Consider the following 24,667-nt stretch of genomic DNA (forward strand, 5'->3'; position numbering starts at 1 on the left):
TGCTGTGCTCATTAGGCCTGAAACCCAGCCAAGTCTCTGAAGATAGGTAGGTCAGACAATCTAGGGGAGGGGGCACATGCAGCATATGAACTTATACTCCCAGAGGGAGAAGAATAAATAAGAACTGGGCCCAGTTTATCATATCCCAGACTAGTTCCGAGTAATCCAGGTGAGGCTCTTAGCTTGCAGCTTTGGTAAAAAATAAATAAAACTGGAGCACTGAGGCAACATATATAAAAACGAATGAAAAGTCGTCACAATCAGTTTAATGAAGTGCACAGAATAGCAATCGGTCATGTCAATAAAAATAAAACAATTAATTTTACATCAAGTGTGCTTTATTTCCTCCACAGGTATTCTGTTAAATAAAGCACCATATATATATATATATTTATATATATACTGTCAGGCCACAGCTAGAGGATTCTTTACAGAATCAAATTTCTTGTGGTTGTTTAGTATACAAGTAAACTTAATTTTGATAATAAAAACCACAGCGATTGGAGGCAATTTGCCTCTATTGTAAGGTACAAAACTGGCACAGAGGACACCATATTATACACAGTAAAAATGCCATCAGTTTAAATTACATCATACAGGGCGAGGAGACCCTGTTCTCCCAGACAGCCATATTAAATGAAAGCCACTACAGTGAACTTTGAATTACATAAAACATATTCATTATCTGATTGCCCTTTAAGAAAGTGTACGGTAGATGCTAATTTTTTTCCTTTTTAATCTGGAGTTCTGCCTGACCAAGAATTAAGCATATAAATTTAATCTTGCAATTCAAGCAGAAAGCACTGGACAAACTGAAGCACAAAACAGAAATAAGCAAAACTTATACAAACAGCATTTTTGAAGGGGGGAAAAAGACTTTAAAAGCAGACATGCTCCTCTATTGTCAAGAAGCAGCTTGGTTTCCTTTGCCAGATATCCTCGAAACCACATGAATCGTAGACTCAATGGTCCTGCAAAGGATGTCTAAAATGTCTTGCTGCTGCTGCATGTGACTCAAGAGTCCTCTGGAATGGCTGCAACTGAGCGACAAGCCAGACTCGGGGTCCTGCGAGGCTTGACCTTCACAATTCTTCAAATCTGTGAGGTCAGACAGAACAGCAGAAATGGATGTGGAGGGGAACTCTGCGTCATCCTCAACTATGTTGGAATCCTTTGAGCTCGGTGGCTCTTTCAGCTCTTTACATTCTTCAAACCTACCACTGCCTGGCTGCTCCTCCCCATGCTGCGATGACCGGGCAGCTAGCATCATGTCTTCCGAGAACGAAGACGGAACTTCCATCCGGTACTCTTTAACGGAGCTGTTTTCCGGGGAGGGCAGGTCCTGCTCCGTGCCCGGGTCAATGATCGAGGAGTCTCTTGTCTCGTTATCTGAGGTGCTAGTTGGAGTCAAGGCCTCCCTAGGTTCAGTTTTCAGATCACTGATGCAACTGTCTACTGTGTGCTCCTCGTCGCTGCTAACCCGTCTTCTTTTTACTGGAGTAGCTCCTTCATCATCTATAAGGTCAAAATACAGTATGCTGTCATATACACATCTGATTTGCTCCATAGCAAACTTCTGACACTCAGGGCAAAGGCACCTTTTCCTGAGCTATGGTTCGCTCTTAGACTCAACAAGAGTCAAAAATTGTCTTCACCAGCTACTAGAACAATGGGCAAATGCTTGCAACTAAAAGATAGCTCAGCTAGCCACCCACCCACATTTGGCTCTGGAGCTGTCCAGCAATTGATATCCCTTGGCAAGGGGAAAAAAGCAGGCTGCCCTTGGGTTAGGAAATGGGACTGTGCTTTCTAAGGTATCATCTGGCCTCCTGGGTATTGATGCCTATTGTGAAGGCATCTCAGTGCATCTGTAACATCTTTACCCAGGAGGATGTCATTACTCATATACTGGATGTGTTTATGGCCAATATATGGGTATCCAAGTCAGAGTGGGAGATGCCTCCAACATGACGCATGCTCCGAAACACAGGCTATGGCTTAATTTGGACACAGCTTCTGCTTACCTGTGTAGCAACATCAAAGCGCTCCAGTTTTACACCTGCTTAACCCAGTTAGCTGCTTTAAAAGGGGGGGCGTGCTTGGCATTTCATGGGATACCAGTAAGAAGACTGGGCAAAGGGGCAGCAAGTAATCAATATAAAGAGAGTTAGTGAAATCTGAAAATGCAGTTAAGAGAAGCCAAATCAGCATCTAGAGGGGTGGGGAGTCAAGGAGCACTCCAGAACAAACCTTTAGTTTTTCTTTCTTTGGCTTCTTGCTCCTGCAGCGAGTTCTTCTGTTGTTGGCAAGTCCTGCATTTGTTTAACAGTTCTTGCAGTGTTGGAATTAGGGCAGCGTTCAGCTGTTTTGGGGTGTGCACGGAAAGCAGCAAAGTGAGGGCTCGAAGGTCCTGGAAAAGAAAATCCAGAGAAATCCACTTACTTAATGAAGATCCAGTTCTTAACTCTGAAAGATCTGACGTGGGAACATTGAAATGCTGCTGAAAGGATTGTAAGATGTCTGCATCCCGGCAGAACGGAAACCTAAATCATATTATACTATGACAATTTTAAACAAGCAACTTGTGCTCCGATGATGAACTTAATAGGATGCCATGGGAGAGGACAGGCCATACTGACCACACAGTTTTATTAGGGCTCCAATGTTCAATCAAATTAAAAACAAATGTTTAAGCAATTAATAAGGTGCCCTGGCTAAACAGGCACATTTCATTTTTTAAAAATTTGGAAGATAAATATATAAAACACAGCATCTTGAAAGAGGCACCCTCACCTCTAGGCATGATGTGTGCTATCACATATGCACACATGTATGATTTGAATGAACACCAAATATGCTCACTGCTTCACTTTTTTTTTTACCCATATGAAAATGTTTGCTAACTGAATCAATGGCTTAATCAATTAAAGCCTGCACGATTATCTTCACCCAGCCTCCTCAGAACAATCTGAATGTCTACACAGGCCTCACTGAGGGGTACTTGCACACATTCATTACTTCTAGCTACATGGCCTGGCTTCCTTATCTAAATTTTGCCAAGACATACCAGTGAAGTCACAGCTCTGGTTCGGAGGTAACAGTATTAGCCCAGCAAATCATGGTTTCTCAAACTATCTTGTATACCTTCTTGTGTTCCCTTTTGTGCCTGATTTTGAATATCCCACTAGGTCTGAACCGAGAAAGTGGTGGTTTAATTGCTGATTACAATTCAGGACATGAGACCAGCATCAATCCTGGTACAACTCCATGTGCCATTCTTTTTCCAACTTGGAACACTGAGAGCAATTTCCCCTGCCCATCTCAAAAAGAATATAGCAGACCAAGAGACTGTATAAAGGCTTTTTTTAAACAACAACAACATCAACAACTCAGTTATGACTTTTGGCTACATACACCGAAGGCACAGCAGAACGAAAATAAACCTCTGGTATTTATTTTAAGCCGAAAGGGAAGGGGGAAGAGAGGTAACTTACCCCATTTAAAGTGGAGCTTGCTTTAAAAATTTCAACTCGCTGATTGGCAAAATCTGATTCTAAGCTCTGATACTGGTTGATCAGATTTGTAACCAAATTATTGATTACTCCAGCACAATTTGCTTCAGAAAAAACCTGCCCTTGCACCTGTAAAAAAAAAACAAGCATGATTTTTAAACTTGGCTCATGAGACACAATTGATTCAAGTGATCACAGTGCTGCTGTCAACACAGCTATGGAAGTGGTATGTGTGCTTTGATATTTCCTTCATTGCCGGGGGTTGGACTCGATAAGCCCCAGGCTCCCTTCCAACTCTACAATTCTATGATTCTGTGACTTATTTCAATTGGTCAGTGGACTGCAGAAGTAGCAGCCATGTGTGTTTTCTCTCCTCACGTTTGTTAGGAAGTGTGTGGATTTTCTTTCTTAGATAAGATGGAAATACGAAACACCTTTCATCCCACTCCCTACTGAACAAACTCAGCAGAAGCTCTATCCTTCGAGCAAGGTGATTTGTAAAGTAAAAGTAGGCTCCACCTCAACAAACATTCTACCTACAGTCTAGGAGTCCACCCAGGAACTTACAGCTGAGTGTTCCTTTTCTTCAATCACACCAAGCCTATGTGTAGTTCTAATTCAGTGGTTTTCAACCAGCATGCTGTGGCACCCTGGGGTGCCTTGAATGATAGGGGTGCCACGGACAACACTGGCCTGTCCCTCTTTCCTTCCCTTCCTCCTCCGATGCCCTCTCATCTCAGCCTCCCAAAGACTTGCACGACTGTGACGTTAACATATGAGAGTGCTGGAGGTGAAATAGTTAAACAGGTTACCCAATCAGAACCCAGGGGGTGGAGTCAGAGGGACTATAGAACCAGCTCTGGGAGGGGCAAAGGGAGGAGTTCGTTGGGAGTTGGTTGGAGTGGGAGTAAATCGGGATAGAGTTTGTGGGTAGGTTGAGTGAGTGTAGCGAAACAAGCTGAGTCAGGAACAGTTAGGAGCTGGGAAGACAAGTAAATATCTGAGAGGTGGTTTAGTGAGTGGGAGCAGGTAGCGGAAGTTATAGGTCTGGATAGGCACCCCATGAATGTAATTGACTGATACAGTTTATGAAACCAAACGCTTGTTAAACTGCAATAAATAAACAGAAGTTTATGTTCCAATTTAACCCTGACTGGACTCGGTATTGTACCAGGTGGGGCCTGGGTGGTGGCAGCGAGAAATAAAGTGGTGGCACAGGGATCAATAGACAGTGAAACGTCTGGGAACCCTGTGTGATTGGGGACCCTTGCTCCTCTGATGCTCTCTCATCTCAGCCCTCTCATCTGAGCCTCCCAAAGACTTGCATGACTGTTTGTGGCAGCAGCAGCAGCCCTGGCTACAATCCCCCCAGGCAAATGGTGCCTCTGGGGCTGGCCAGAGGGTACTTCCCAGGCCCCTGTGGGGCAGTGTGAGGAGGCACCTCTCTTTAGGGCAGGGGAAGGGGCAGCGGCAGAGACTGCCCAGAGGACTCCCAAGGAGAGGGGAGAGGAGGCTGAGGGAATGCTCCACAAGGCAGGGTGTTTGAAAAGGGGTGTGAGGCTGCCAGCTCTGCAGGCAAGGGGTGACGTAACTGGGCTCCTGAGCCCCACAGGGGTGCCGCAAAAAGAAAGTAGTTGGTCAAGGGAGCCGTGAACACAAAAAGCTTGAAAACCTCTGGTCTAATTAATCTGAGTCAAAGCTTTGTGAGGGTGCCCTGAGCAACTCACACACAGATGCCTGATGGACATACCTTGAGAAGAAAATGCGTTAAGAAAGTGTACACAACGTTGTTATTGAGAAAGGTCCTTTCGTCCATGAGGATGCATTTAATGTATTCTGCAAACACAGGGTCCTCACACAGGAGCTTGATGCAGTTCTTTGACATGGCAGACTGAAGGGAGAAAGAAAAGACTTCAGAACCGGTGGCAGTTTTGCGTTGCTGCTGGAGACAACAGCTGCAGTCATTCGCACACAGACAACACTTATTCACTCCAGCAAGGCTTGTGAAGGCAGCGTAGCAGAGAAGTGCTGCACAAAGTTGCCATGGTTCCTCAGCACTTGCAGGCCGCTGTACAAAGCACAAGGTGCTTGCATAGGAAACAGCAGCACCTGCTCGACTGCTTATAGCTAGAGCTACATTGGTTCACAGTGGGACACGGGTAGCGCTGTGGGTTAAACCACAGAGCCTAGGGCTTGCTGATCAGAAGGTTGGCGGTTTGAATCCCCGCAACGGGGTGAGCTCCCGTTGCTCGGTCCCTGCTCCTGCCAACCTAGCAGTTCGAAAGCACGTCAAAGTGCAAGTAGATAAATAGGTACCGCTCTGGCGGGAAGGTAAACGGTGTTTCCGTGAGCTGCTCTGGTTCACCAGAAGCAGCTTAGTCATGCTGGCCACATCACTTGGAAGCTGTACGCCGGCTCCCTCGGCCAGTAAAGCGAGATGAGCGCTGCAACCCCAGAGTCGGCCACAACTGGACCTAATGGCCAGGGGTCCCTTTACCTTTACCTTACATTGGTTCCCATGTGGTAAACGGGAAGCTGGTCTTATGCAAAGGTCAGACTCTCTAGCCACCTAGCCCAATGGTGTCCCTCCAACTGGCAGCAGCTCCCAAGGGTCTCAGGCAGGTAGAGGTCTTTCACAACATCTGCTACCACAGATCATTTTAAGTGAAGATTGTCAAGGACTGAGAGCTGCTTGTGACGCACACAACATTTTACCTGAGTTTGGCAAAGCTCAGTCCAAAGTTTGGGAAACAAAGCTAGATGAAGAGGCAAGCCTTCGTATGCAACAAGGACACCTACAATTTGGAAAGAGAAGCAGCAGCAATTTCAGCGGGTTGGAACATTCTCCAAAGGTTTAAAACATTTTAAATCAGATCATGATAAATGATCAGCTATATACAAAAAAGTTATACGGGCTCCCTCTTCCACTGGCAGGTGAAGACTGTTTCATTCTGACAGGATTGGGGAAACTGGCTGTTTTTAAGGAAAGAGCATTCATTCATTGAATTTATATACCGCCCTATACCCAGAGGTCTCAGGGCAGTTCACAGAATAAAATCAAAATATAAAACCACAAGATACATAATAAAAGTAAAAACAACCCAATAACCCCCCCAAAAAAACACATTTTAAAAGGGCTGTGCTGTTTTTACTATCTGTATGTTCATAGATTTGCTTTTACAGTATATAGCTTCAATTCTATAATACCTTAACTACTTCTTAACCATCGTTGTTTATATATTTTTAGTTTCTTTATTTTATCCATGTTATTTGAATTTTTGTAAGCTGCATTGAGTCCCAGTTTGGAGAAAGGGTAGAATATAAATAAAATTAAACAAACAAACAAACAAACAAACAAACAGACAGAGATTTTTCCTTCCTAGCCTGAACTTCAGGAAGGAAAAATATCTCCTTTTGTTTGTTATTTAATTAATTTTCTGTACTGCTTTCACTGCTATTTAAAGCTAGGTCTTAATGGGTTGGCAGCGTAACAGGGTCTCTCTCTCCCATGAGCCTGGTCAGTATTTCCAATGGTCAGGCACAATGAGACTTGTAGCCCTGCAACTCCTGGAAGGCTATGGACTCCCAATCCCCCACCCAGAGCCTTACAATGAAAGATCTGCTCAATGAAATGCTCAGGTACACTTGAAAAGGAAAGACTGTAAATACGCTATTGCATTTAGTCTCTTGTTTAAGCAACAGCTGCCACCGAAGGCCCCCTCGGGTGCTGAGATACTTTAGGGAGAAGTGTCACTTCTGTACTTACTCATCTTTACTAAGGTCTCTGTGAACTTCTCACAATTGATGGCAACTCGGCACAGCAGATGGATGAACTGATGATACGAGAAAAAGTAATCTAGCAGCATGCGGTCATAAACTTCATCTTTGCCCTGAAGATGTAAGGGAAACAGGTTTATTGCCGCATGGTTTTAAAAGAGGCCTCGACGCGGAGTGGAAGTGGAAAGGCAACTAACTGGCGAGTTTCTCTGTACACGTATCTGCACTTAACCCTTCCCCTGCCCACGACTTTCCCACTCCTCCTGAGCCACCCTCAACTACTGCACAAAGTTTAAACGTATTTGGGACCCTGTGTGTGTATGTGAAATAAAGATTGGGAGCACGGAAGTGACGCGTGAGGAAAGATTAAGTATTCTCCATCCTGCTTCCAAAAGCAGTTTCCGTCTTATTAACACACCACCACAGCAAACTAGTTGCCAGCATTTTGTTACATGCACAGCATTTAACAGCAGTCTTCGGCACCAGTGGTGAGCGAAGTCCACAACTTCCAAGGCACAGCAGTCTTGGAGCCTCGCTCAACCCCACCAGGAATCCCGACGAAAAGCCCTTCCCCAACAGATGTACCTTGCTGGCTTCAACCATAGTAGGCAAGAGGCACATATTAAGCTCAGGGCGAGGTGGGCGGATGTTACTTTTGCCTCCTATCAATTTCAAATTTTCACGGCATGGGAAGTAAGGACCAAGAGACACTGAAACAGAAATTAGAGAACAAAAACAGGCATTTAATCTATGCAGCTTGACACTTAAAAGTAACTAGTAATATTCTTAAAAACAAGAAAAATAAAAGTGTGTGCGTGTGTACACACAAGATCCAGACTCAGTATTTAGTATTTTTAGCACTTTCCTTGTTATAGCATCCCAACCTGAGGCTGGAACCAGAAGGTCAGAGGCAAACAGGAAGCTTCCAAGTCTTAAACTGATGGGAAAGGTGCTGGCTGCGGAAGTTTGTCACTATGGTTGCTTTTCATTTGCAATCCCTCCCCACCAGCTGTCTGCAACCACTTGACTGGGAAACCTGCTCTTGAAGGCAGGCTGGGAGAAAGCGACAGGATTAAGCACCTCCCTCGCATGTTCTTTCCCATCCAGGCAAATGCAACGTGAGAGGCAAGTGCAGAACATGGGATCCCTCGCTTGCTACCAAACATCTTAGTGCCCCCACCTTGAGATCTTTGCACCAGCTGCCACAGTACTGGCTATTTCCAAAGCCCATTTCACCTGCTTGCTAGAACAGTCACCCTGCCTGCCTGCCCAATCCTTGCTGCTTTTTGACACCGTGGACTCTTTCCCAAAACCTTACTTGTTCTGCAGAAACTTTCCTTAACACTTCCCATCACCACCACCTCAAGTGCAACCCAACTGCAATGATTCCCACCAACATATAGTCATGTTACCAATATCATTTATTGGCAGGTTTATAATTTACCCAATTGTTATCCAAGCTCCTTGGAATGGGAGCCTGCTTGATGACAAGTGGTGGTCATGGGCAAGCCCTTGGGCTTAAATATCGACCCGCCATCTCACCCTCATTTATTCCCAGGTGATTCCTGCTCTTTATTACTAACCCTCCCTTATGTTCTGATGCTGTGATGAACATTTATTTTCATTCAAAAGGTTTTAACCTGTTTTTTGAGGGCAAATTGCCCTCAAAAGGTTGCTTTTGAGACTCTAGGGCACAATCCAATTACAAAACAGACATACACCCCAATCACCAGCTAAAGGGCTGTTGTTGTTTTAACTACAGCACAGTTCAGCCAAACACAGATATTAATAAAGGTGTCTTCAGAGGTGTTTTTTTTAAAGACCTACAATGATGAGGCTGTACATATCTTCACAGGAATGGAGTTCCAAAGGCATGGGGCTACCACTGAGAAAGCCTTGGCCTAGTACCTGCCCATCTAATAGGTATTATGTACAAAGCTGCTCTGCTTTCTTTTTTAAATCATACTATTCCTTATGTCTTCTCTCCCTGTTGATAAAATCAGCCCAATAAAAGTATGCCTGAAATTACTTAAATAAGCCATATCCCTTGAGGTCAAAAGGGAGAACCCCTCACCTTCCTGGGCTGCCTTTTGTCTTGGGGGAAATTTGAAATCTCAGAACAATCAAATCCTGCAACAAAATCCTGGGCTAGACACACAAACAGTTAACAACAGGCCTTTTCAAGCAGAAACACGTACTTGGGATGTTGCTGTGGTGGTATGTGCAATGGTTGTGCTGCAGAAATGGAACCAGAGTGTGCAGGAAATCGTGAGGGCTTAAGAGCACCAGCTCCTTGAGGACATCTGCAAAGCAAACATTGGTTTTGCATTTTTCTCAAGATATAGGTCTGGGGTCAACCGCTCACTTGACAAAAGTGAAATACCCGGGATAAATCTTCTATTTTAGCAAAAGGTTCAAAGAGGGTTTAAGTTGGGACACCAAGCAGGATAGGGTGGTTTCGCTTACAAGTTGGTAAGTTGGAGGATCCAACCCTGTGCTGCTTCGCAAGCAGCTTTCCTGAAAGAAAGCGGCTTGTGCAGTGGCAGCCGTAATTCACAGGATCAGTGGCTCTGCTCAACAGCTGTTGAGAGAAGGCATTGCTCCTGCAGGGCAGGGCATCAGGCAGAAAGGAGAACCACTGCGTTGGGCCTAACTCCTCCTGACGAGATGCAGCTGCCAATCAGGTAGAGCTTGTCCTATTCACATGGTTCTCCTGCCCAATGCTCCCGCCCCCCTGACAGCCACGGATTGCTCCGGCCATCCAACCCAACTTGCAGCGATCCGTGGCTGTCTGTACCCAACTCATCCAATGCCCACGTCCCTCTCCAGATATGCCTGGTTTGGCCGAATCCGATGCACAGTTCTAGTAGCTACCACAGCTAATCTGTGTGATGCTCTTCGGATGGTAGAAATTACAGGCATGGGTGTTTGGAAAAACCTAGGTGCTTTATCTGAGCCAGATCCCTCTCCTCCCCACATCCACCAATCATTTCAGGCTGAATGCATGTGTCACTGAAGAGACATGGGGAGAAGGGAAGTATGAACTGGGCTTTAAAACTGGGACGTGAGGGCCGCACGTGTGTAAACCGCACCTGGAGATGGATGGGGACCCGTTGGCAGCCTTTGATGTTTTTCTACAAGAGGGTCTTGACCATCAAGCCCCTCTACTCTGAAATGCCCCCCTTCTTGTATGTTCTATGCGTGCATGTGGGCACCCAGCTTTAGAAAAAAGACAGATTAATAGAAAGCTTTCCTAAATGTTAACTGTTCATCAAGCCTTTGGGCGGCGTTAATCCAAATATACCTTACCTATACAAGTGTTTCTAAGTTCCGGGGGGCTGTATGAATTTAGCAAAGTTAAAAGTTTGTGGGCAAATTCTATTCGCTCCTGCCACTGGATCAGTGCTTGTTTCACATCTGCAAATACAAGAACACGGTTTGGTCATTCAACCGCTATAAATCTTTGAATTATACTGGCAATTATACGTCGGCTTTCCCCCCTTTCATTTTTAAAAGAGAAATGTAAATACAAGTAATAAATAACGCCCAAACCTTTTCTTTGCAGATATGGCCGGGTGGACTTGAGAACAGAAAGGAATATGGACAGAAGCTCAACCAGGTCTCCAGTTACGTGGCAAGCTGTGGCTTCGTGGTACATCATGTGCAATGTGTTGAAGGACTGAAAATATATATATATTAAAAAGTAGTGTTAGCAAGTTACTAACATTTCAAAAAGCATTTATATGAATATAGTGTCCTCATATATTTTACTCTGCTATGTTTCATCAGCACAACTTTTTTTTAAACCCCCCCCCCCCACAAACAAGAGAGTTTGGATTTGATATCCCACCTTTCACTCCCTTTAAGGAGTCTCAAAGTGGCTAACATTCTCCTTTCCCTTCCTCCCCCACAACAAACACTCTGTGAGGTGAGTGGGGCTGAGAGACTTCAAAGAAGTGTGACTGGCCCAAGGTCACCCAGCAGCTGCATGTGGAGGAGCAGGGAATTGAACCCGGTTCACCAGATTACGAGTCCACTGCTCTTAACCACCACACCACACTGGCTCTCTCAAACAATAGGTATGATATTCTTACCTCCGTCATCAGGATTAAGCCTCTGTTGAACACAACAAGAAGCCGGTCCTCATCTGTTTCTAGTAATATTCGGAAGGCACTAGGGGGAGAAAACAGTAAGGGGGAAACATGAGCTTAAGCATGCTACCATATTGTTTGTTTTAAATTATTTTTTATTAGCGATTGTGACATTTTGAAAATAGGTGCAAGGGAGGAGCAGGCATACTGGGAGGGCAAAATGTGGTATTGTGTCCTGAACATAAGAAGATTCTGCTGGATCAGGCCAATGGATCACCTAGTCCAGCAGCCTGTTCTTGCAGTGGCCAACTGGATTCTTATGGGCAGCCCAAGAGTAAGACCTGGGAACAACTGCGCCCTCCCAGTGAACATGGTGTATCAAATATAATTTTTCACTCTCGATCCTGGTGACAGGCCTTGCATTAAAAATGGTGATGTATCTTTCCTTCACCACTGGAAAATGTGCACTGTGGGGGAGAATGAGTGCCAAACAGAAAACTATGCAACCATACACAAAGGTACATAAGCAAATTTCAGCGTGATCTCTCCAGTGTTCAATGGGAGTGCAGGAGAAAAAAGGGGAAATATCCACATTTGTTTGGTGCCTAGGAAAACAAAAATAAATAAAGGGGGATGCACACATCAGCAGGGAGGATCCCAGCACTGTAGGCACTAAACGAAATTAATATTCACAAAATAGCAGAAAGCACAATGATGACTGCTTAGCTCCTTTGTACATTCTCTCCCTCTGTGTGTGCAGTTACCAGATTTCAACTTTTTATATGGTCCATGAATTTCTTTTATAATAATACAGTCATACCTCGGGTTACAGATGCTTCAGGTTGCGCGATTTTGGGTTGTGCACTGCATTGAACCCGGAAGTACTGGAACGGGTTACTTCCAGGTTTTGGTGCTTGCGCATAAGCGCTAAATCGCGCTTTGCACATGCGCAGAAGCGCTGAAACACAACCCGTGCATGCGCAGATGCGGCGCTGCGGGTTGCGAACGTGCTTCCCACATGGATCACGTTCGCAACCTGAGTGTCCACTGTATTCCAAAAGTGAGATACCTTATTAAAGTAGTCCAGCATGACCGTCCATCTAAGCAGCGAAGGTAACAGCTTATGGTAGTTTTCTTAAACTGCTTAATGTCTTCCAGCTCTTCCTCTCTCATATCTGGCCTCTGAGCTACAAACAGTTGCATGAGGTTAAACAGCTCCTCCACAGCCTAAAGAAACCAGAACAAGCATCAGGCTAAAACAGTCACCTCAACAAACAATTTTCAAGTCCTGATCATTAATTCACTGGGGGGCAGGGGTGCTCCTAGAATAAAGCAAATTTCAAGAATCAGGAAATTTGCACACCCAAGCATTTGCTTTGTGATGCCACATTTAAAATAAAAAAACGCTCTTGGGTTCATGTGGTTCTAATTTTTGCCCCCTGCCAATCCTATTAAATTGCCACCCTTCATATTTATTGAATAATCCCCCCCCAAAATACAAAAACAAGTAAATGCATGATAAAATTAAAAGATAAAATCACTCTAAAACTGGAAGGGGTGGGACATATTACAGGTGCCTAGGCTCTTGTTTTCTTCACCATCTCTAAATTAGGTATCAACAACCGCAGAACCCAGCCGCAAATCGAGCCCTCTCAATGCCACCAGTTGGCCTTGCAGAGGCAGGAAAAGCAAGGACGGATTGTTCCAGTTGCAGCAAGAGAGTTTGAAGCCTCAACAGAAGGCACCAAGCCCACTCAGAGACATCCAACACAGAAGGGAAAAGCAACTGCATTCACTGGATGGGCTCTGGGCCCTGATACCTTCTGTATTTTCCTCAAAATGGCACTCCCGCAAAAAGCTGCTGGCCAATCAGAATCCTGGCTCTTGTGTTACAGAAAATCCCAGCACAACACCAATTTCCCCATCCTGTCTGTTGGGCGAAGGGACTTACCCCAGGGTACTGGCTAGCATGTGGGGTGAGATTCTTAAAGGCCCACTGAATATTCTGATGAGAAGCCAGCTGCCTGGTGAATGCAGGGGACTGCTCACAGCACAGCCGCAGAATGCCGTAGTAGGCAGGCAGCATCCCGCGGTTAAAGAGCACCACATCCTGGTCGTCGTGGTCCGCTAGGATGTAATTGAAGGCAATGTTCTTGGTGACTACGGGGTTCTGTACAATAAGGCGCACATTCTCGGGGCAGTCAACGCAGACGTTGTACCAGAAAGAGAGCAAGGCCTGCTTGTTGTGGTTGGTGGCGATGGCGGGCTCAGAGAGCTTCGGCTGGAAAAGGTTCCACAAGTCCATGAAGTAGGTAGAAAACATCAGTTTTTCCGTTTTGGAAATCAAGCAGTAGGTCATGAAGCTGAAGTAGGGCACCAGTTTTGTAGTCCCGTGAACGGCAGCGTCTACGTAGAGCTTAGCTCGCGAGAGCAGCCCAAGGAGCACGTTATAGACCTGGTGAAGGACGACCGTGGTGTCTGGGCTAAGGGGAAGGTCCCGAGTGGGGATGTGGAGTGAGCGGGTGGATCGGAACATCTGTCGGAATGAATTGCTTGGAATGAGAGAGACCAGAAGGTAGGCAGCAGCTGCAAAGGGAAAAAACCACAGGTGAACAGACAGACCAGACTTCACCAGGTAGAGCTTGAGTTTCATGAAACCACACATAATACAGATAAGAGAAAGGGAAACACAGGTAGACCTTCCAAATATTCAAATACTGTTAAGTGAAATTAACAAAACAGCAGAGCCCACATTCTCCCTTACAACCGCAATTAAATGACGACGAAACAATTATGCAAAAGTTAAAACCAGAAAAGGGTGATTTCCTCCCACTTAACAACTTACAGGTTCTCACTCTAGGGTAGTTGTGAGCCAAAAGAAAGCGTTCTACCCAGTTCTCCATATTCTGCAGCACCCAACTGTGGGCAAGCTTATTTCGGGGCGTCTGCACCGCTAGCCAATCCAGGCACTGAGAAGGGTTGTACTCAATCACCTAGGCAGGAAAAAGGGGGGAAATGCAAGAGTCAGACAAACCCACAGAGACTCCTGACTGGCATTCAAGATACTGTGAACATGGCCAAGACTGCAGGTATTGAACAAGGCTGCATGTGTGCTTTTCTGCAAGAGGGGTGCAGTGTATTGCACATTTTGCCTCAGATGCAGGTATATATGTGATACCTGTTCATGAAACAGAGTCAGAAGGCAAGGTAGTCCTGACAGTAGTTAGCTACTTTAAGTATTCCCCCATGCTCCGAAATCTAACTTGGGGAGACATACCCCTAACCCTAACCCTAACTAATCGGCTACTCCCTTAACACATGGAAGGGGAGGCTTCCTGTACAAGACAGTAGGCACAATTCAAACTGTTCACTGGTTCAGGCAGTGGAGTTCTCCCATGGGGATTTTCTGCATGGGGAGCAATTACTTGAAAATCATGCACCATGTCAAAACTTATGCACTCAGAGAGAAGATATTCAGGAACTCCAAATGTGAAGACTAAAGTGGTACAGTCCTACTGGAGACCTGCACCATCTGAGTTTCATGCCAGCTGCACATAGTTCAGTGCCACAATAAAAAAGATAAAACAGGGGAATTAACAGGATTGGCTGTTTTCTTAACACCATCTAATATCTGATGGAGGAATATGCACCCAGATCTACTGTACTGCTTGCCAAAAGCAAGAGCTACTATTTCCAGAGTTCCTAGTCAGGCTTAAGAGCAGTTCTTCTTGAAGGTTATTCCATCTCGACACCTTAGTGGGAAATAGATGAACAAGGGCTGGGAGTCTCTGAGGCTCTGCTTGATAAGCTCTGCATACTTTACCTCCCATATCCTCTGGAGGATGTAAGAAGCGAACGGTGGCATTCCAGGAGGGCCACCGGCAAATTCCATAAGCATGGTCAGCAACTTGAAAAAGGGATTGGCTGCCTGCAGCGTTGAAAATAAACAAAAGGCACATTGAAATACTGCCTATAAATCACATCAGGAAATCACAGCCATGCCTTGAAAACCAACTTTTAATCCACGATTTATTTCATCCCGTGAGCAGTTTATGTGCGTTTATGCAGCTGAAAGATTTACGGCCACGACATTCCTCAGCTGCTGCAAAGCACCCTGAAAATTGCTTATGGATGTACTGCAGAGGTCCTTAGCCAAGCCCTGATGTCACGCGTCTATTCAACTTGCCTTCCTTTGGTGGAAAGAAGAATTATACCTGCCACACTGTGCAGAGTCCATCAAATTCAGTTCATTATTTATAACTAATGCAATGTTGATAACGACCGTGTATGTGTTCACAGAGAAGGCTATCAATGGCTACTAGCCATGGTGGCTGCGTTCTACACTGACTGCCTGTCTCAAGAGACAATGGAGTGCACCTCCAGCAGTGAAGTTAAACCACACTGTTAGCAGCACTGAAGTGACCTCCCTGGGATGCAAGCCTGGGCAGTGTGTATGGAGGTCCTGGGCTGCCCAGATGACAAGACCCACCCCCTTCGGCCTTGCTGATATGGTTCAAAGGTAAGCAGAGCAATATGTCTGGTACCAGCTTGGCTGCAGGAGCAGCATACAAGGCACCATCCAACTGTCTTAGGGACTCCACTCTGGATGTTTGTAGGGTTTATTCCTGAGCCTTTGCCCCACAAGACAGCAGAGGTTCAGCACCACACTGTTCCTATGAATACCAGTTATTGGGAATCTCAATAGGGAGAGTGCTGTTGTACTCAAGTCCTGCTTGTAGACATACTTATGCGCATGTGTGCATGCAGAGGGAGGGCTTGTGTACTGCATAAACAAGGGGAGAGAAAAAGATGAGGGCAGGAAGGGAAGATGCATGTTTTTTCTGTGCACTATGAACAGAACGGCATTATCCTCCACATAGGGTCCATTTCAATGGAAGCTACCTACTGTCAGGGCAGACTAAGTAAACTTTGTTCTCAGATTCAGCACTTTTCCCCACAAGAAAGAACAGCAGCTATTCATTACATAGTAGAAAGGGACAGGGCATAATCAGAGACACCAGCCTCTAAGGCATGCAGTTCCACCCCGGAATCTATTCTTTTTACGTGGCGAAATCTTGGCCTTAAGAATATATTAGCCCAGTTTCATCTGACTGGCACCTGAGTTAGGCAGTGGTATTTCCCATCAACCGTTTTAACTTGAGAATGCAAGGTCTTTTAGGAGGGCACAAATGGAGAAATTGAGAGGAACTGGCTGCTAAAGATTTATACAGGCCCACGCTAATCTGTAGAGGTATAGACGCAAATGTCAGGCCAGTAAATTGGTAAAGGTAAAGGTAAAGGTACCCCTGACCATTAGGTCCAGTCGTGGACGACTCTAGGGTTGCATGCTCATCTCGCTCTATAGGCTGAGGGAGCCGGTGTTTGTCCGCACAGTTTCTGGGTCATGTGGCCAGCATGACTAAGTTGCTTCTGGAGAACCAGAGCAGCGCACGGAAACACCATTTACCTTCCCACCAGAGTGGTACCTATTTATCTACTTGCACCTGACGTGCTTTTGAACTGCTAGGTGGGCAGGAGCTGGGACTGAACAATGGGAGCTCACCCCGTTGCGGGGAATCGAACCACTGACCTTCTGATCGGCAAGCCCCAGGCTCTGTGGTTTAGACCACAGCGCCACCCACGTCCCCAGTAAATTGGTAACAATATCATAACCGTACGCACCTCAGGAGTCAACTTGGCTATAGATGTGAAAAGCATGGAAACAATCTGTAAGAGAGAAAGGAAAACTTCGATTATATATGCAACTCCAGTGCAACTTTCCCAGTAAAGCTCCTGGAACAAACAAAGTCGACAGCAGCTGATACTTACATGTTCTGCAAGTCTGTTATTGTACCGGCAAAGGCTGAATATAAGATTGCAGGTCTGCCTGATGTTTATCCCATCGCGGATATGTTGAAACAAGAAAGGAAAACCCTGAAACAAATCCGAAGGTGTTAGTACAGCAGACATTTTTTAATAAGGCACATTTGAAAACAGTTGTACTTTTCCAGCATCCAAATATATTTACCTTGCCTCCTGTTAAAGCCGCCATGTCATTCTGGGATAAAGTCAAGTGCCTAAAAACACAATTTTAAAAACCAAACTGATTCATTTCATCAATCTACCGGGCTTGAAAAAGTAAGAGTTGCTTTCCTGTAATGTTCATTCTCTCAGAGTGATCCATGCAAGGTTGCACATACAGAAAGTCAGTGCTTCTCCACTAGGTGAGCCAGAACAGATTGTAGAGAGGCAGGCCCTTACTTTGCCTGCTTCATGCTGCTGATAAGTGCAATCTCTCCATTACTCTTGCTACAGATTTTGGGAGCCCCACCACCAGCCACCTCCAGTGGTCAGCCCAGCTCATTGTACAAGAGGCACCACTCAAAAAGTAAGTGAGGTGAGTGCACCCAGTTCTGCATCTAACTGCACTTAAACAAGAGTCTAAACCGGGGCAGCCCACTAAACTGAAGGCTGCCAAAAAGGCCTCGAGGGCCATGGGCTGAACCACCCTGGTAAACCCAAGGGAGAAGCTGTGCCTGTGTGTGGCTGCTCCTTACCTCTCTGAGCGGGACTGCTCAACCAGAAGAGCTATCAGAGCTATCATCTTTTCAAGTGCAGCAGGCCTGTATTTTTCTTCTGCTAAAGAAAGAATATCTTCCTCCTCCTCTTCCTCTTCCCCTTCTTCTTCTGATAATACTTCAACTTGTGGCTAAAGGACAGGCGGGGGGATGACAACAATATACATGTAATTCTCATGGCAAGCTGAAAGAAATCACCTTGCAGGTCTGAGAGATTAACCTTTTCACTTTATCACTCCCTGGGATTCTTTTGGTCCAGGCCTAGCACTAACTATAAAGGCCATTTATTATAATAATCAACCAAGTTACTCTGCATCAGGACTTAACCACAAGGGTAGCTTAATGAGAGGGCTTCCGACAGATACAAGCTTATCAGGGGATCCATCCCATACAATGTAGGAATAGGGCCTTTGGAACTTCCTCCTATTATGCATCAGACAGGTGTTACCTTTATTGTCCTTTCACGTTATTTTTCCAACAAGCCTTTTAAGTGAAGTGCAATGACAAGGATTCAACTCCAAGCCCACATGGGGTTTGGGCCAGACCTCCTGGGCTTTAACCACCTTCCCACATTATGGAGCACTATCTATACCTGTAGGGACCCCTGCACTGAAGAGGGAAATCAGGAGCCAAAGTTCATCCTCATCAGTGACCTTCTCATGTAAGAACTTTCAAGGCACTCCCAGGTACCACAAAACACAGTTTACAAAAACGACTCTTAAAAAAGGGCTCACATTAATAAAGCTATTTCCATCATTTCAGCGTTCACTCAATATGTGGGTCAACATGAGGTGTGTGGAAGCAAACATTATCACTTGATCAGAAAGGTGAAAATCTTAATACTTACATTTTCAGGTCCTTTGGTTCCCATGTAGAAATGGACCATTGTTGATATGGCTTGCAGTGAAAGCAAGAACTGGCTCTGGAAACAGGTGAAAATTATTGGAATGTGTAAGCAATATAGTTAGTATATTTACTGATTCTAGTTATTTATGGCCCACCTCCCATCCCAAGGTTGGCTTTTCTCCCTCTCTGACTATATATAATGAAGGCACAAACATTTTAAAAATGTGTACAGTAACAAAAATCTGAGACAGCAGATGGCACAGCAGCATGGTCTCTCTCTCTCTCTCTCTCTCTCTCTCTCTCTCTCTCTCTCTCTCTCTCACACACACACACACACACACACACACACAAAATTCCCAAATAGAAACTGCAGAGTCCCCAGAGAATCAGACCAACCAAAGCTGCACTCACCTCCTCTTCTCCCATTTTGGCAAATTCATAAAGAAAGGCGAAGTACTCTGTGAGATGTTTACTGTGAGGTTTCACACCATGCTCCATAATTGACAACAGAGTCTTCACAAAGCGGGTTACGCACGAGCGACTACCAATATCTTCCACAGGGCCATCCATGTCATCCGAACTGAAAATACATTTCAATTTGAATCATTCAGTGTATTGTTAAAGACTCTGCAGGCAAAAGCGACCTCAGGCCAATCTAAAGGGATGTTCAGAGATTCCATGTTTATGTGCATACTGCATTATCCTCAGGCATTCTATGTACTACAGCTAAGACTGAAATCCTATGCACAGTTACTTAGTTTTAAAAAAAAGTCCTACAGAACTCAGCAGGACGTACTTCAGAATAAAAACATGCATAGGATAAGGCTGAAGATGACAAAAAACAGTCTACAGAGGGAAGCTGTTTAGAACTTGTTCCATTTTACTCAGTCTTGTGACCACGCAGCAGTATAAAAACAAAGGAAACAGCCTGAAACAGAAAGGTCTGATTATGTATTTCTTAATGCTTAATAATAATAATAATAATAATAATAATAATAATAAATTTTATTTATATCCCGCCCTCCCCAGCCGAAGCCGGGCTCAGGGCGGCCAACAACAATAAAATAGTACAACATTGTAAAATCATTTTACTTAAAATTAATTCAAATCAAATTGATGGCAACCATTAGGCTAAAGTTCTGTGAAGATTGCCAAAGGAGGGAGTCAGGCTGTGCCCTGACCAAAGGCCTGGTGGAACAGCTCTGTCTTGCAGGCCCTGCGGAAAGATGTCAAGTCCCGCAGGGCCCTAGTCTCTTGTGGCAGGACATTCCACCAGATCAGAGCAACAGCCGAAAAAGCCCTGGCTCTAGTTGAGGCCAGCCTAACCTCTCTGTGGCCTGGGACCTTCAGGATGTTTTTGTTTGAAGAGTGTAAGTTCCTCTCTGGGACATACCAGGAGAGGCAGTCCCGTAGGTACGATTGTTTTTAATAATAAAACAAGCATTTTGAATAGCTGAAATAACTTTTAAGAAGAAAACATTATCAGGTAAAAATGTTTTACCAGTCTTCTATTCCTGGCTGCAAGTAAAGATGAGCATGGACAGGCCTCAGCCGCTGAATCACGTGAATACACAAGCGCTGGAACATCTGTAAAATAATGAGTTGGAGGGTGACTTTGTTTGGGACTTCACAGATAATTTTAATAGGACTTCAAAAAAGAATGCTAGGACTACATTGTTCAAAGAGTCAGCCATGACTAAACCGATCTTGTGTTTCATGTACCTAAATACAACTTCACCCATGACATTATAGAGCTGGGACAGGGAACTGGTTTCAGCCAGAAGGCCAGATTCTGGATCCCCCAACCTTGAAGGTCTACTTTGACGACCTTCAATTCCCACCAGTTAAAAGAGGGATACAACTGGCTGAGATGTTTTAAGTGTAAATGTACGTGTTTGCAAACATATACATCACACACACGTAAAGTTGCAGGCAGCAACATTGATATGTTAAGAAAAAGCCACAACCCACAGTAGGAAACTATATGTAGCACAAATTGGAAGTGTCATAAAATACTGAGCAAGCTTTCGAGTTTCAGAGTGGATGTCAAGCCAACCAACAGGAAAAAATGTTTTGAATAGGTTGTATACAATGCTGTCTGTGTGAACAGGCTTCCACTTGTTGCAAAATGGCACATCTAAAAGTAACTCTTCTGCAATCCATTTTGTACATGGACTTCAATTCTCAGATGAACATGTGCACCCAGGTCTTCCTCGGTATAAAAGCACGCCCAAAGCTGCCAAACTGCTTCAGAGCTAATGTCTTGGAAAACTATGAAGAACACTTCAACTGTACAGAAGGATTAATTGCGCAGGCAGATTGAATGCATTAAACATTTTGAGGGCTTAAATGGCTAAAATTAATTATAGCTTACTAGTGGACAGAGAACACACAGCAGCCCAGGATTTTCTGGGCGTAACAAGGAAAGGGAAAAGAACAAAAATGGCTACACACAAGAGACAGCTTGATCTCAAACAGCAACAACTATTTTAACATGGCAGATTGCATGGCCCATTTTGCTCACCTGTCTCACAATCTGATTGGGACATTTTATTAGAATCTGCATGGGCCACCAGTCATCATCAGCCATACGATCCAGAAACCACTGGGAAGAAAAAAACACATTGTTCACAATTCAGCTCACACTCTATTTTAAGTGAAACAGTCTTTTCTAATGTGTTATACCTTAATAAAGCTGTATGGTATGCTATTATAATTAATTAAAGAAGCATTTGTGTAAAAGCCCCAAAGTGATCTAGCAATTATTTACTACCCAGGGAAGAAGTGGGGGAAACGTAACAATCGCAGAGTTTTACTGGGGGGGGGCAGGGGACTATCATCCCCATGGTCAGAACTAACAGGTTCCTTTTTCATTTGAATGGATTAAGTTACAGAGTTTTCTTTACATAAGGAACTTAGCCTTCCTGCCTTCTAGCAGAATGTGATCTACAGTGATGAGCTAGATCCAAAGTCTGAACACTGGAGAGGTTCTGCAGGCGTTACTATGCGACAAGCTCTATCTCTTGTTGCTCTCTACTTATGAGGCACTCTGGTTTGTGATATGCAGACCAGACTGAGCAGCCTGGATATAATGTAGATACTTTGGACCACAAACTCCATCAACCTCACTCCAAGGCTGTGTTGTACCACACCAACATATCTGCAACTTTTTATGCCCTTCTCATACATTGGTGTCTCACCAAAGGCTGTTCAGAATATTGACATTCCCTTCTCACAATCTTACGTTTTGCGTGATCCAAAATGTTTACTCTTCCTTTTAGCCTACATCCAGAGGCGTAGCGTGCGGGGTGCAGGGGGGGCCGGCCGCACCGGGCGCAACATCTGGGGGTTAGGGGCGCAAATCCACGGGTTAGGGGGCGCAAATCCATGGGTTAGGGGGCGCAAATTACTTGCCTTGCCCCGGGTCCTGACAACCCACGCTACGCCACTGCCTACATCATAAAATGAAGGAAAAAAAATCCTTCAAGAAATGCTAGTAAATGCCTAATTATTGTCTTAGGTCTCCTCTAAATAAATATATTTGGGGAGAATCTATCATATTCATTTCTTACAGCACAAACTACAATAAAAAAATGTTCATTTCAATCTTACCTCACAAGCAGCTTGGCTGTTGTTAAATTGTTTGGTTAACAGTTCGATCCACTGAAGCATTGTAGGCTAAAGAGATAAGAACACTAAATGAAGCCTACAATTGGTATTGCGTGGCTACATAAAAATAAATGTAGCCTCTAAGTTAAAAGAAACAGGTATCTCACAAGGAATGGTTGGTACCCTTCCACATCTTCCTTATTGAAAGTGTTTCCTTTAATAAAATGGTTTGTGTCACATGCTAGAGTCATCTTGGGCTATATAGTCTAAAATACAGTCGTACCTTGGAATTTGAACTGCTTAGTTGCCAAACGTTTTGGCTCCCGATCAAAAACTGGAAGTGATTGTTCCGGTTTTTGAACATTATTTGGAACCTGAACATCCAAAGTGACTTCCGTGGCTTCCTGCAGGAGCTTCCTCCAGCCAATCAGAAGCCATGCATTGGTTCCCGAAAGTTTTGGAAGTCGAATGGACTTCTGGAATGGATTCCGTTCGACTTCCAAGTTACGTCTGTATACATTCATTTGCATACCTTGTGCATTAAAAATACATTTAATTTGCTTATGAAACAATATAGTCTGTGTATATGGATTAATCTTGTATGAAATCTGAAGTAAAGATGACCAAATCTTGGGGAAGGAAAAATACATATACAACAAATTGGTCCACGCTGCTTCCAAGGGTTTTACAAAAAGCCATACATTTGCAGCCTGAATCAATGTATCATTTGAGGCAAAATCAATTTTTATTACAAATTCTGCTTTGTTTTTATTTCCACAAACCGAAGGGCAGCAATTTTTCTTAAGCAGTTTTATGCCTGTGTTATATTTAGCAACGTACCTTTTCTTTTGAATGGATAAATGTTTCGAGGACAAAAGAGGTGCTTAACTGTAAGACAAGAATTGACAGTCACACAGAGTGCACTGAACCAACAGTAAAAGATGGGCTTTAAAAAGGTGATAAGGAATCATACCTTGGCTGTCATCAGAGAAACCGCTTTTGGATCTGGTAAAGTGCTGGGGATGCTACTGCACAATTGCCACATGAACCTAGGCCAGATAAATATGTTATCAGTTACTTAAATTGAATTTTAAAATCTGGGTAGGAGGTTGTTTTTTTTAAAAAAGGTTCTCAAGTTAGGCATAGCTTACCCAAAATATGTATGCTCAAAAATATTCTTGTCTTGAAGAAACTGCATGTTATCGTGCCATATCCACTGAAGAGAAAAAGCAAGTGCAAAGCTGTTTACTCCTTCTGAGCCATACAATTCGGAAAGCAAGAGCCAAAGCCTTCAGTAAGGAACCTTCTCTCTCACACACAGCAATTTAAACTTAACACAATAGTTCAAAGTTAGCTGATATGTAAAGCAGGTGTGAGATCAGCGACAGGGAAAGACAGACAGGGAGAAAGAGAGAGAAACCAACTATCTACCCTGTCCTGGGAGTATTTGGAGCAGGCAAGGTAAGAAAAAACAATGAATACATGTTGAAAATCTCCCCCCCCCCCCCGCCACCTATGGTCTACTCCAGGTATAGGCAAACTCGGTCCTCCAGATGTTTTGGGAGTACAACTCCTCTCATCCCTAGCTAACAGAACCAGTGGTCAGGGATGATGGGAATTGTAGTCTCAAAACATCTGGAGGGCCGAGTTTGCCTATGCCTGGTCTACTCATTTTCCTCCATGCAACTCACAGGGCGGCATGATTCACTACTAACCTACCAGGCCATGGTGTTTTCTCTTAAAGAAACAATGCCAAACTCATAGGATGGGATCCAGTGTTGCTCCCGCGGATGCAACGGAGTAGCACGTTCCACTCCTCCATCCTGCAGCACCTCCTTAATCTGCTCTAGAGGGCGCCACAACCCTCAAGAGCAGATTTCGGGTGGAGCGCAGGGGGCGGGGCGGCAGGTGAGAGGAGTGGAAGGGGAAATCCTGTTTGCACAAATGGAACGGTGCAGTTGGGTTCCACTCGCAGGCTTGGATCCCAAAACTGTCCCTCCTCCAATCTCATATTGCTCAAGAGGGCCAAACTCTGTTTTTTGTGGGGGATGTATAGGGGATGAAAAACTTTTAGCTTCCATGAAAAATCATCTTAAGCAAATTTATCTTAGGATTGAAGCCATATTTTTTTAAATATATGAAACTGCCATACACAGAGTCAGGCTCTTCATTATCGCTGGCAGCAACTTCCCTTTGTATCAGGCAGAGGTTTCTCCCAGTCTTGTCCTAGGGCTCTTTATTGGAGATGCCATGG

At 44.5% G+C, this 24,667-nt stretch overlaps 1 protein-coding gene across 2 annotated transcripts in view; it reads right to left on the bottom strand.

Annotated features, from left to right (window-relative positions):
• Positions 1 to 246: 246 nt before the first annotated feature.
• The window catches only part of USP34 (ubiquitin specific peptidase 34), a 104,035-nt gene continuing 79,614 nt past the window's right edge, over positions 247 to 24,667 (bottom strand). For both annotated transcript variants that reach the window (XM_083604686.1, XM_083604685.1), the window contains 27 exons: positions 23,565 to 23,629; positions 23,387 to 23,462; positions 23,254 to 23,301; positions 22,417 to 22,482; positions 21,329 to 21,409; positions 20,306 to 20,391; positions 19,216 to 19,384; positions 18,806 to 18,880; positions 17,938 to 18,089; positions 17,409 to 17,457; positions 17,210 to 17,314; positions 17,063 to 17,107; positions 15,204 to 15,308; positions 14,226 to 14,373; positions 13,332 to 13,966; positions 12,450 to 12,607; positions 11,384 to 11,462; positions 10,842 to 10,968; positions 10,599 to 10,706; positions 9,488 to 9,592; positions 7,875 to 7,999; positions 7,279 to 7,402; positions 6,228 to 6,307; positions 5,263 to 5,403; positions 3,495 to 3,641; positions 2,251 to 2,410; positions 247 to 1,515 (listed from right to left, as the gene is read on the bottom strand). In XM_083604686.1, coding sequence (XP_083460812.1) covers positions 905 to 1,515; positions 2,251 to 2,410; positions 3,495 to 3,641; positions 5,263 to 5,403; positions 6,228 to 6,307; positions 7,279 to 7,402; positions 7,875 to 7,999; positions 9,488 to 9,592; positions 10,599 to 10,706; positions 10,842 to 10,968; positions 11,384 to 11,462; positions 12,450 to 12,607; positions 13,332 to 13,966; positions 14,226 to 14,373; positions 15,204 to 15,308; positions 17,063 to 17,107; positions 17,210 to 17,314; positions 17,409 to 17,457; positions 17,938 to 18,089; positions 18,806 to 18,880; positions 19,216 to 19,384; positions 20,306 to 20,391; positions 21,329 to 21,409; positions 22,417 to 22,482; positions 23,254 to 23,301; positions 23,387 to 23,462; positions 23,565 to 23,629 — 3,870 coding nt within the window. In that variant the 3' untranslated portion in view covers positions 247 to 904. The remainder of the gene's footprint in view (positions 1,516 to 2,250; positions 2,411 to 3,494; positions 3,642 to 5,262; positions 5,404 to 6,227; positions 6,308 to 7,278; positions 7,403 to 7,874; positions 8,000 to 9,487; positions 9,593 to 10,598; positions 10,707 to 10,841; positions 10,969 to 11,383; positions 11,463 to 12,449; positions 12,608 to 13,331; positions 13,967 to 14,225; positions 14,374 to 15,203; positions 15,309 to 17,062; positions 17,108 to 17,209; positions 17,315 to 17,408; positions 17,458 to 17,937; positions 18,090 to 18,805; positions 18,881 to 19,215; positions 19,385 to 20,305; positions 20,392 to 21,328; positions 21,410 to 22,416; positions 22,483 to 23,253; positions 23,302 to 23,386; positions 23,463 to 23,564; positions 23,630 to 24,667) is intronic.

The sequence above is a fragment of the Podarcis filfolensis genome (genome assembly GCF_964270895.1).
Source record: "Podarcis filfolensis genome assembly, chromosome: 3".
Lineage (NCBI taxonomy): Eukaryota > Metazoa > Chordata > Lepidosauria > Squamata > Lacertidae > Podarcis > Podarcis filfolensis.